Source organism: Colossoma macropomum, unplaced genomic scaffold, assembly GCF_904425465.1.
Source record: "Colossoma macropomum unplaced genomic scaffold, Colossoma_macropomum, whole genome shotgun sequence".
Lineage (NCBI taxonomy): Eukaryota > Metazoa > Chordata > Actinopteri > Characiformes > Serrasalmidae > Colossoma > Colossoma macropomum.
The window spans coordinates 16,219,895-16,231,253 of NW_023494790.1; the positions used below are offsets into that span (position 1 = coordinate 16,219,895).

At 36.9% G+C, this 11,359-nt stretch overlaps 1 protein-coding gene across 1 annotated transcript; it reads right to left on the minus strand.

Annotated features, from left to right (window-relative positions):
- si:dkey-219e21.2 (E3 ubiquitin-protein ligase TRIM39) lies at positions 1-8,986 on the minus strand. Its single transcript, XM_036572349.1, has 11 exons — positions 8,829-8,986; positions 8,521-8,574; positions 7,848-7,993; positions 6,528-6,626; positions 4,786-4,929; positions 4,523-4,657; positions 3,400-3,528; positions 1,932-1,983; positions 1,708-1,734; positions 1,248-1,274; positions 1-827 (listed from the first exon to the last, which is right to left on the minus strand). Exons 2-11 carry the CDS (start codon positions 8,549-8,551, stop codon positions 295-297), a joined length of 1,323 nt encoding a protein of 440 aa, XP_036428242.1. The 5' UTR covers positions 8,552-8,574; positions 8,829-8,986; the 3' UTR covers positions 1-294.
- Positions 8,987-11,359: the final 2,373 nt, after the last annotated feature.

Genomic DNA, 11,359 nt, shown 5'->3' on the forward strand with positions numbered 1-11,359 from the left:
TGTTAATTTGTTGAGATATTATTGAAAGTAATGTTAGCCCATTCCTTGTGGTTCGTTATGAGATTACCAAGTTTTAATATGACAGTAACGATATTCTGATTCCAAAATATTTATGTGCCTCTTCAAAATTAGGCAAATACTTTTTTTTACATATATATTAAATATATTAAGTAATGCTGCTACTGCATTGAACAGCACAGCTTATACATATGATGTGCTCCACTCGTCCTGTTCTCTAGAGCAAATTTGTGAAACTGTGGTGAACTGAACTTGGACTTGGGCTGATTTACACCTTTACAAACTACTAGCATCTTTAGGAGATGATACGGTAATGACAGTCCTTCCATCCAGTGGGGCGAAAAGAGGGTACAGCTTTTGGCGGAAGTGGCCTGTGAAGGTGTAGATGTGAGATTTATTCTCCACGTTGTAGAAGGAGATCTGGCCCTCCTCGTAGTCAAGGTAAATCCCCAGCTTCTTGGGCACTAGCGTGAGCGGCAGGGGCGTCTCTGGTTCAGTGCAGGCGTAGAACTGCCGCGTGCTCCGCCACAGGGTCCAGTAGCCTTTGGAGGGCTTCATGGGAATGCGCCCTTGCCTCTTGGCAGAAGCAGTGGTGACCCCCACTCTCCAGTAGCCGTTGTTTGCTATATCCACCTCCCAGTAGTGGCGCCCACCCATGTAGCCCTCCCAGCCCAGGACACACGGCCAGCCATCAAAGCGCTGAGGGCTGAACGGCAGGTCAGCCTCCTGCAGGCTCTCCTGGACCTTCTTCTGGTCTTCAGAGAGCTGCAGCCATGGGTGGTTGGTCATGGGGTCAAGGGTAACGTCAACTGTGTTACAGAGAGGAGCGAGGTGTAGGTTAATGGTTGGTATTAGTAAGATAATATAAATACAGACTATGTAATATTGCTTATTGTTGCTGCCAGAACAAAACATTGTATCTCAAAAATGGTAATTTTTGAGGAGCAGGAAAAAATATTCTTAACTTATAAATGATTTTAAAGTGAAAAGATTTTATTCCAAGTCATTTTAGATCATATCAGTTCTATGGTATGTTGTCTATTCATTGACGTGTTCACTCAATGTAAGTAGCAGCCAGTGCTTTTAAATTTAATATATATAAAAAAATGGAGAGATAAGGTTTTGTTCCAACAGCAACTATTGTTGTTGTTGTTGTTGTTGTTTTTGTTGTTGTATTTTGATAATCATAAGAAATAAAAGCTCTTTTATATCAGAATTAATAAACTTACCTGCTGCACTGGTGATCCATTTCCATACTAGAAAGAAATGAAACATAAGAGATTAATGAAGGCTCAAATGTACTCACAACAGATGCAATTCTGTTTGAATCAAACTGCTCATGTCATGTAAATTATTATCAAGAACTGAAACATATTGTCACTGTCTGAACAAAACCTTACAGGAGAAGAAAAATCTTAAATTTTGATGTTTTAGTTAAAAGTTAATTTGGAAAGATGTAATTTAAAGCAATTTTGCACCATTTCCATCAGTTCATTCATTATGAAATTCTCACACAATGTGAAGGACTGCCTGTTTATTCATTTATATTAATTTATATTTATATTAATTATGTTAAAAAAATGAAAAACATCAGAAATGGAGATATAAGTTTTTGTTTTTTCGACAGTGTCAATACTGAACTTTCAGTTGATATGTAAAAATAATGATGTGCTATTTATGGAAACGTACCTGAGTTGGGGATGTATCGCTGTGTGCCTGTTTCAGAAACAAAGCATAGTGGGGAGACAACAGTAAGTGGCTGTGACAGCAAGGGTTGTAATTAAAACAAGAAATATTAGATAATTTCATACCTAAATGAAGTAGTTTAATATCTTCAATCACCTTAATGCATTTCCTTTATATCTACATGCACTTTAAACAATCATAACTGAGAAGATCTTTATATTTCTCACCTGCTTTCCAGGAGCGCTGCTTAGCAGAAAGCCATAGCTGAGAAACCATATCCTGCGTTAATGAAAGAAACAGAAAGTATATGTGAAACTGTTCATTTTCACCACATCGTTTTTTTTGGGCTTGTTGGTCTCTGCAGACGTTTGCCATTTTTCAAGGATTGACTAGAACATTCTTGTATTTTTTAGGGTTTTTGTATTAGAGAATCTACATGTTTGTTGTAGCAACAGAGTTGCCTCTTAATAGTGCTGTATAATCTAGGTTGCTACTTGCCACATATCTGTGTCCTATATCCCACATACATTGACGTCACCTACACTGTGATATACATCTCATTTATGTTGAGGTCAAAGTGGCTTTACATCACATACTTTCCTGCATAATTTGCCACGTTAACCATTCTGTTCCATACACCTTGCTTTATTGCATCTCGACCCTGTATCTTATCATATGCTCAAGGATTATATTATAAAAGCCAGGAGGGTCAATACAGACATACGTTTAGTATGCAAAACTATATGTTCATGAAAAAATTATGCAAAATATTTACTGATCTAAAAATAATGTTAGATATAGGTTTGATCAACTTGATACTACTCAATCCGAAACTGAACTACAGATGTTCTGCACTGGACTTTGAACAGCCTTTACAGTAATCAGGTTTATCAACCTAGCCTTAGCACCCATAACCTCAACTTGCGTGTCTCATAAAACACAAAGCTGTTTTATTGGGCTTGATAATTGCCTGAGTACGTGCTGAAATGCTACTTGAACCTTGCGTAAGCCTGATCAGCAACATAATGAGGTTAATGAGATGTTTGATTAAGTACATAGTACACACACAATTAAAGCTGCAGCATGATGGACTACATGAGGACATTTATCTCAGTAGCAGCTGAATATATATATATATATATATATATATATATATATATCCATCTGTAACAATTTTGGATAAAACATTTTTTTAAAATAACAGTTGATGTGTGGAAATCATATTTTCATTTCTCTAATAAAGATGATATTAATCATAATATAACATTGATATTTCTTATATATGTAAAACCCACTTTCAACAAGTGATCTATAATACATTCATCATTTACAGGTAAAGGCAAAAGCATTCTTAACTGTAATGTTACATAATGTAAAAAGATTTTATCTCAAGTAATTTTGAATTAATTTTCTTTGGTTAATTCATCATTGTCCAATGGCTATGTTTAAGCAATGTAATTACAGAAATGTAGAAAAGAATTACTAATCATTATTTATAGAAATAAAAATGGAGAATTTTTTTGGACAGTGACAAAATATTTATTGCTTAAATATCTGCTATGGTTTTATTTATTGATTTGGGGCAACTTTGTGTTCGAATGTAAACATCCCTGATCATTTTAGACAACTAACTCCAGAAGCCTTGACCTGAAGAGAAATCAATGTTTGTAATGAAGCAGAGTAGAGGTATCTGACCTTGCTGTCTTCCTTCAGTAAAGACCAGGTGATGAACTCCAGCAGGGGCATCAGAGTCACCAGCCTTTTCTTTCTCAGGCCGAGGAGACGAAGCGTCTGCGCCAGCTCGTCTCCCAGCACTCCACAGCTCTGAGAGAAACACAAAGGCATGCATAAGAAGTCTTGCTTCACAATGAAGGCCACTTGCCAGCTCAGAGAAATAGTAGACTGGCTCTGATCTTTCAGAGAGCTGCCCAAAGCAATGTAGAGGAGCGCATTTATCAGTCTGGACTGGGCATATATAAAAGAGGGGTTTTAAGGACATATACTTTACACACAAAAGTGATCAAATTTGCTTGATTGAAATGTGAATCATTTCAACATGAATAATATAATGTTGAGTTTGTATCTCAGTTTACTTGCTTTTGTCAGATGGTCAAATTTCCTGTGTTTGAACATGCTTCTGCACATTTTATTGTGTCTACTGTTCATTTTCTGAACTTAAAAAAACAAAAAATGCGGCCTGTGCAAAAGTTATATTTCACTCAGCAAATAAATAGAAAGTGTGCGCTAGATTTGCAGAAAAATGCCAATTTTTTTCCTTTTATATTTTCACCCAGAAAATGAATGTAGTTATGTTATAAGTGAGGTTTGGGGGGAGGAACATGCCTGAAACCCCTCCTTCTTCCAATCTAACAACTAATAAGTTTACATCCAAGCGTTCGGAATCCCCACGGCCACCCCATCTCCTCCCTGTTCCTCAGTCCTACATCAGTCCTACTTAAGCTATAAGGGGGTCTGGCCTTCTAGCTACAGACAGAGGCCGCCCAGAACTTCAAGTTCTCCCCCTCCCTCAATCAGTCTTCCCTCATACTACCACCTCATACTGTTGAAAGCATAGTCTGAACTCACAAAGCAAAATATGTCATGGGATCGAGGGTGTTCAACTTTTTGTGCACGAATGAATATTTCATCCATGTGGAAAAGATGTAGGGCTACTCATTTGAATCGTGTAAATTCCACATATCCCTGTTTCAGTATATGATTAACTAGAACCTTTCTAGTTCTAAAGCAGCATCCAGTGAATATTATAGTGAGATCTTTAAGATGAGGATAATCTGTGTGCAGGCCACTGACCGCTCACCTCTGACACACTCTGCAGCTCTCTGGCCCACTCCATAACCCTCTCCTGCAGCAGCTCACTCTGATCCTTCTTCTGCTGCTCATCAACCTCTCCATGCTCAAACCTCTCCTGCATCCATTTGCTCTTTTTAGACAACTGCAAGGACACATAGCATCTGGGTTAGATTAGTCAGACTGCTGTGTCCAGCTTTGGTTACTGTCGTATCTCTCAATTTGGCAAATGCATAGCATATATGTACTATAAACATTGGTCTAGCGTCTCACCATGTCGACGCTGTTGAGTTCGTCGGCCCACAGCAGAATGAGTTTGCGGCTCTCCTCCAGGCTGCGCTCAGTTCGGGGATCTTCAGGCTCCTCAGATGCTTCAGAGGGCCACTTGCTGCATCCTTCACCAGCATCGTCACCCTTCTGCAACCGCACAACACACACACAAAGCAGAGATTAGTACAGCAGTGAATGTGAACAACGTGAGCATCATCGGTGCTTCATTCATCAAAACTAATTTTAAAAGTATCAGAAAGAAGAGACACTGCAATATTTTTCATGTTAATAATGCTACTATAATGTTGCCAATACATATACTATGACAATCTGTTTCCTTTCCCTACTGCTCCTCTGACCATTTCTTTCTGGGATTTTATTTTTAATAACCTGTGACTCCTGGCCCCCCCGTTTACTGCCTCTACACAGCCTGCATAGAGCCACAGTTAGTCAGCAGCTGTGTTAAGGTTTAAAAAACAAGAGGCCATAAACAGAGATTAACTTCTTTTACAATCAGCCATCTCAGCCTCATAAACCCACCGAGAGATAAGCTGAGAAGATATATGTCTCCAGTGACAACGCTTATCATTATTCATGATGTTTGCACGCAAAGGGGAAAATGTCAGGACTTACTCTTATCTCATAAGTAACTAATATAAATGTATAAGAGTAGAATTTAAGGAACAGAAGCACTGGACTTTAAAATAACCTTTCTTTGCCCTTACAATGTTTTAGAGTGGAGTATTTTCAATTTGAATGGATGATTTTAGTGTTTTCTCCACTGTTATAGGCATAATATTAATCAGCAACAACAAAGCCATTACTTTCACAGTGTTCACATTGCACTTCAGATATGAGCTGACCCTAACAAACCTCCCTTACTGTATTATAGTGCAACTCCTCTGTAACATAATGCTGTTTTGCACAACTATACAAATGTTTTTTTTTATTTTGTTTTGTTTTTTTTTGTTTTAGAAATATTCATACAATTCTGTAATAATAAGCAAAGCGAGTGAGATGACTGACATTATTATATCTTTATTATATCTGCTTGCATTAGGATCTTCAAAAACGTTTCTTTCACTGAGACAATCAGAGTGTTCAGACTATAAACCTCAATCAAGCATCTCAGATTTACTACAGCTCTGAAGGAAAGGTATAGAGAATATATATGAGTCAGCCATCAAATGCTGCTCCATCAAAACCTTACTTTGGGTGTCATAAAAAAAGTTGTAACCTTAGAAATAAATAAATTAAATGTTTTCAAACTGCAATGAGATGATAAGATTATGTCTACATTAAGATTTACAGTCAGTTATAAAGCTTTAAAAGAAAGAACAGTCAGTAGCAGATTACTGCCAAAGCCATGTACTGGACTTAGTTGCCAAAATGTAATGGAGGAAATAAGCACTGGGAAAGTGAAGGGAAAATCCCTCATCAAGCAGACAGTTTGGAGTCTAAAAGAGAGTGACTCAACTACTGCTGGGCTAGTCTAATAGAATTACAAGCATTTTTAGCTGCATTTTCAGAACAGCTTCTTTTGCGCCTGATTGATAAGTTGACTACCATCCCAAAGGAAATGCTCCATTAGCATAAATCTACATGAACGTGCCTATCTACATTGCTTTACACCAGCCCACTCTCCAAGACGTCTGTTCACAAACCAAACAGCAGTTAAAAATGAAAAAATGAACTTATTTTTTTTTATTTTCTTTATGTGTCTCATGGCACTCTCTCTTTCTTACCTTGCACACTTGTGCCACCTGTAGTTTCCAGTGGTTGAGGAACTGGACACACTCCTGCAGACTGCGGAGGTCTTTCAAGGACTGCTGCCGCTGTCTTTGCTTTGGGGAACATACAATCCATTAAATAATATGGTATTATATGAATGATGCTCTGCACTGTAAAATCAAATTTACACAATGTTCCTCTTTTTCAGAATAGTCAGTCAGCCAGGTCATGTTTGGGGTATGAAATTTGCTTCTTAGTTTTGCATTTGAGCCACAATTAATGTGCAAACTGCATGCCTAAATCAACACGGTGTTGAGTGGTTAAGTAATCTCAGTCTTGTTTGTGTGGTTTCTGACACAGTGTGGAATGCAGTTATGTGTAAAAATCAACAAAAACACATCAATTAGTTAAGAACAGCAATACCAGACATCTTTAAGCCTGATGTCTTGGCTGATTGAATACATTTGCCGATTGAATACTGTAGTGTAAATTTGATTTTTCACTGAACTGTTTCTTTAACATTTATGCTATTACATTGTCAGATCAAAAGAAGTTCATTGCAAATCATTGTTTTCTTTTATTATGGAAATGTAATATTACCAATATTACCAAGCAAATATGCCAATTGCATTGGCATTAGGGGCCTTAAACCTGAGTGATAGACATTTTCTTTTTATTTATAACACTGTTATTAAGGGTTATTCTCAAGTAATGAAACTAATAAGGCAGAGCTTCATATATCAATTCTATGATTTTTCTACATGTGCTAAATTTGTTTAAGCATCAAAAGTACTGTCAGTTATTACAGTTATGTGAAACTGAGAGCTAAGGGGAGTTAGCTGTTCATGTCTGACCACACAGGTCTCCTTAATAAATTTTTGATAATTTTGTATTTTGACTCAAGCAGAACAAATGTCCATCATTTTAGTTTAAGGCCTGTTATATCAAAAAACATCTAAATGACATCTTGTGAATAGTGGCATCAGCAGTTAAAAAGTACTCAAAAAAGTATTGCTTTATAAACATGTTATTCAGTGAACTGTGTTATGAAGTCCTTTTAAAGATAGTATGAAATGTTACTGACAATCTCCTATTAGGTAATCGCACAGTTTTCTGCTCAGTATTTATTTAAATAGTTAACAAAATCAGACTTTGTTTTGACACATCCTGCATGTTGATCTTACCATAAAAATCACAGCAAATCAAATCTTTTCAGTTCTTTTGTTAACCAATTTGGTTAACAGAGTGGTAGGCTGTGAAATGAGATCAGCGAAGCAGAAAGCCAATCTGAGCACTTCAGAGTGTAGAAGCAGAGGGTGGGAGGCAGATGTTACCTGTGAGCGTGTGGAACGTGTAATGCTGTTTTTGAACTGGCCACTGGGAGCTGAGCTGTGAACCTGCACCGATTCCTCTGGAAGTGTCCACCGCACCGCTCCTATTGAGTGACTCTGCACTTCAACGTTGGTCAGAGGATTCATCTCTAGAGGAACCGAATGACATTAATGAGAGCACAGAGATTATTAGATTATCATTATTATTTGTAGTGGTGGTAATAGTAAAATTAGTGAAGTACTAAGAACATAGTGTAAAATGAGGGGTTGCTTTGGGGGCACATGAGTACCTTCAGGCTATATCCAATAACAACTGAATCAACTACTATACTACTACTACTAATAATAATAATAATAATAATAATAATAATAAGAAGAAGAAGAAGAAGAAGAAGAAGAAGAAGTAGTATTTGTTTAATTTTTATTACTGTTCTTATTACTATTAGTAGCAGTAGCAGTAGTAGGATTACATTTATTCAGTTGGTACTGGAGGCGGCCTAAAGGGGCTCATGTGCCCCCCCCCCAAAACAACTCCTGCTATTACACTGCACCTTTCCACATTTATATGTTCCATGCAAGTTGTATGATAAAATAATAAGTATTATAAACATAATCACTCTAAATTTCAAAATGCACTATAAAATATTAACATGAATATGAACAGTAGTAGACATACTCAGGGTTTTATCTTTAAGAATGCCCTTCATCTTTTGTGGTTTTGTCCGTTCAGCTGTAAAACAATGTTAAAGAGTGAAGTCCATGCTGAAAATATTAGCGGTAGCACATGCAAGTCACTTTATCAAGACATAATGTGACAGTAGATATTTAAAAATCATAACCTGTTTCATTTTCTAAATGTGACATAACAAATGCAGATGATCTATTAAATAATATATCACTCGTATGTAACATAATACATTTTGCTTGTAATCCCAGAATAAGTAGCGATGCTGCGATATGAAATGTAATCCCAGCAGGACTTACCCAGCGTAGCAGGTTTGTGATTGTGTGTAGAGGTGATCAGTGAAACTGGACAACTGAGCACTCTTGTCTCGCCTTTTGTGTGCAGCCAGTGCCATGCGATCTTTGGACCTGCTTTATTGCCCCAGTGGGCAGAACAAGAGGGGGGAAATCTTGTTCGCCTACTTACCGTAACTAGACCTGCCAAAGCTCAGTTTATAGTAAGTCAAGGGACTTAGAGCTTAACACACATTTTTATCAGCAATGACGGGGGTTAATGACCAGTGGAATCATTCCAAGCATCCTGGTGCAGGAATTATGTTATTATCTGTCTCAGCCCTGACCATGTCGGGCACTGAGAGAATTATGTGATCTAAGATGACTTCACAATTCAGAGGAAAACCCTGTGCTATAAATCCAAATGAGTCAACTGAAATGGTTATGTGACATACGTGAGTTCCCATAATTGCTACTAGTAACTAGTAAGCATTATTTACTAATTAGCAAAATAATGAAGAAAGCTCAAATGAGTCCAGACAAATAAACTACCTGTGTAAAGATCTTTCATTGTAACTTTAACTTCTTGAACTGTTTTTGGTCTGTTTTCCTGCCTTGAGTCCAGGACGAGGCCTTAATCTCTGTCTGAGAAACCAACCCATACAGTCATATGAAAAAGTTTGAACACCCCTGGTGAAATGATTTTTTGTGGGGTTTTTTTGTGTTTTTCTGAGTGAAAATAAGCAACACATCCCCTACAGAAAATATATTTATATATAATACATTTATATAATTGATTTAAAAAATGTAAATGTTTTTGTGTACAGTTTCTGTCTTTTCACTGTGTTTAACATATTGGAAAAAATAGAACACAAAATATACAGTGGCATAACTTTGGCAGAGATCACATTTTATGTTTTATTTTTCCCCAATATGTTAAATTCTGTACATAAACAGTAACTGTGCATTAAAATGTGCTGAACCGTGTTCTCTGCAGAGGATGTTTTAACTCCTTTTCATCATACAAAACAAAACATGCAATTTGGCACCCGAACTTTTGCATGTGCAAGCTCATGCGTCTATTGCTATGATTTACTGAATATGTAATTACCCAATACAATATGTTAACTATACTGACATTATGAAACAGTGCTATGCATTGGAAGACCTGATTGTCATGAACTAAACTTGGTGGATACAGAGCAACTTCATGAAGTCTGTTTGGCACAAACCCAAAGGCTGTTCTGCGAGCAATAAAGGTTTACCTTAAATGATAATGCTGGCATGGCCTTTGCTCCAAATTCTGTTGCGAAAGAACATATATTATATATATATAGTATTACATAAGACTGTTTTAGCAAATTTAAAAACAGTATTTCTAAATACAGCTTTGCAATATTTGTTTGCAGTCATGGTGGCCTTAACTGCTCGCTGCTGCGTCAAGTGTTTCATATGTAACATATTTCAGGATAAATGTACAAAGAAAGTTCTACCTTTTAGAATCCAGAGCAACAAAAGTGCCATTTAATATGTTTTGAAGATGTTAATTTGCTGAATATAACATGTTAGAAAATAAATAATAAAACCAAAAAATGTGGCCTATGCAAAAGTTTTGGCACTTCATTTACATATTAAAGTCATCAAAGAGATTTGATTTGTTTATACTTCTGTTTGTTTATGTATGTATACACACACACACACAGTGCTGTGAAAAAGTATTTGCCCCCCATGTTTCAGATCATCCAACTAATTTAAAACAAGACAAAGACAACACAAGTAAACACAAATTGCAGCTTTTAAATAACTATTCCATTTATTGAAGATAAAGATTTATTCAAAACCTATATAACCCATGTGAAAAGGAAAGTTGTGCCATCCTTGGCAGTAACAACTGCATTCAAACGTTTGCAATGACTTGCGATGAGTCTTTTACATCGCTGTGGAGTTTGGCTCCACTCTTCTTTGCAGAATTGCTACATCGGAGGGTTTCTGAGCACGAAATGGCTGTTTAAGGTCTTGCCACAGTATATCAATGGGATTCACGTCAGGACTTTGAGTGGGCCACTCCAAAACCTTAACTCTATTTCTTTTGAGCCATCCAAAAGTGGACTTCTGAGGTTTTGCTGAGATTTTGGTAAGCCGGACACTCCTGTGAAGGTTCACTACTGTTTCATGTTTTCTCTCTTTGTGGATAATGGCTCTTGGGTTATCTTTGTCTAATATGAAAAGTAGTTTGATGAGCTGAAACTTTTACATGTGATAAATATACACAAGTAGAAGAAATCGGGGAGGGGGAAAATACTTTTTTACAGCACTGCATATATATCACTTGCTGTTAATTTGAATAAAATTTCTAGAGGTCTAGAGGGCTGTACAGAACACCAAAAAAGGAAATGTATTATGGATAGGTGATGTTGAGTGTTACTATGATTACCTAGAGATTCACCGTGACACATAGCACCAGATCTTACTCAACACATACATCATCCGTGAGTATTCTGAGAAACTTGGCAGCTGGCAGTGGTTTCACCCAGGAGGACAAAGTGCAGTCTGGTATA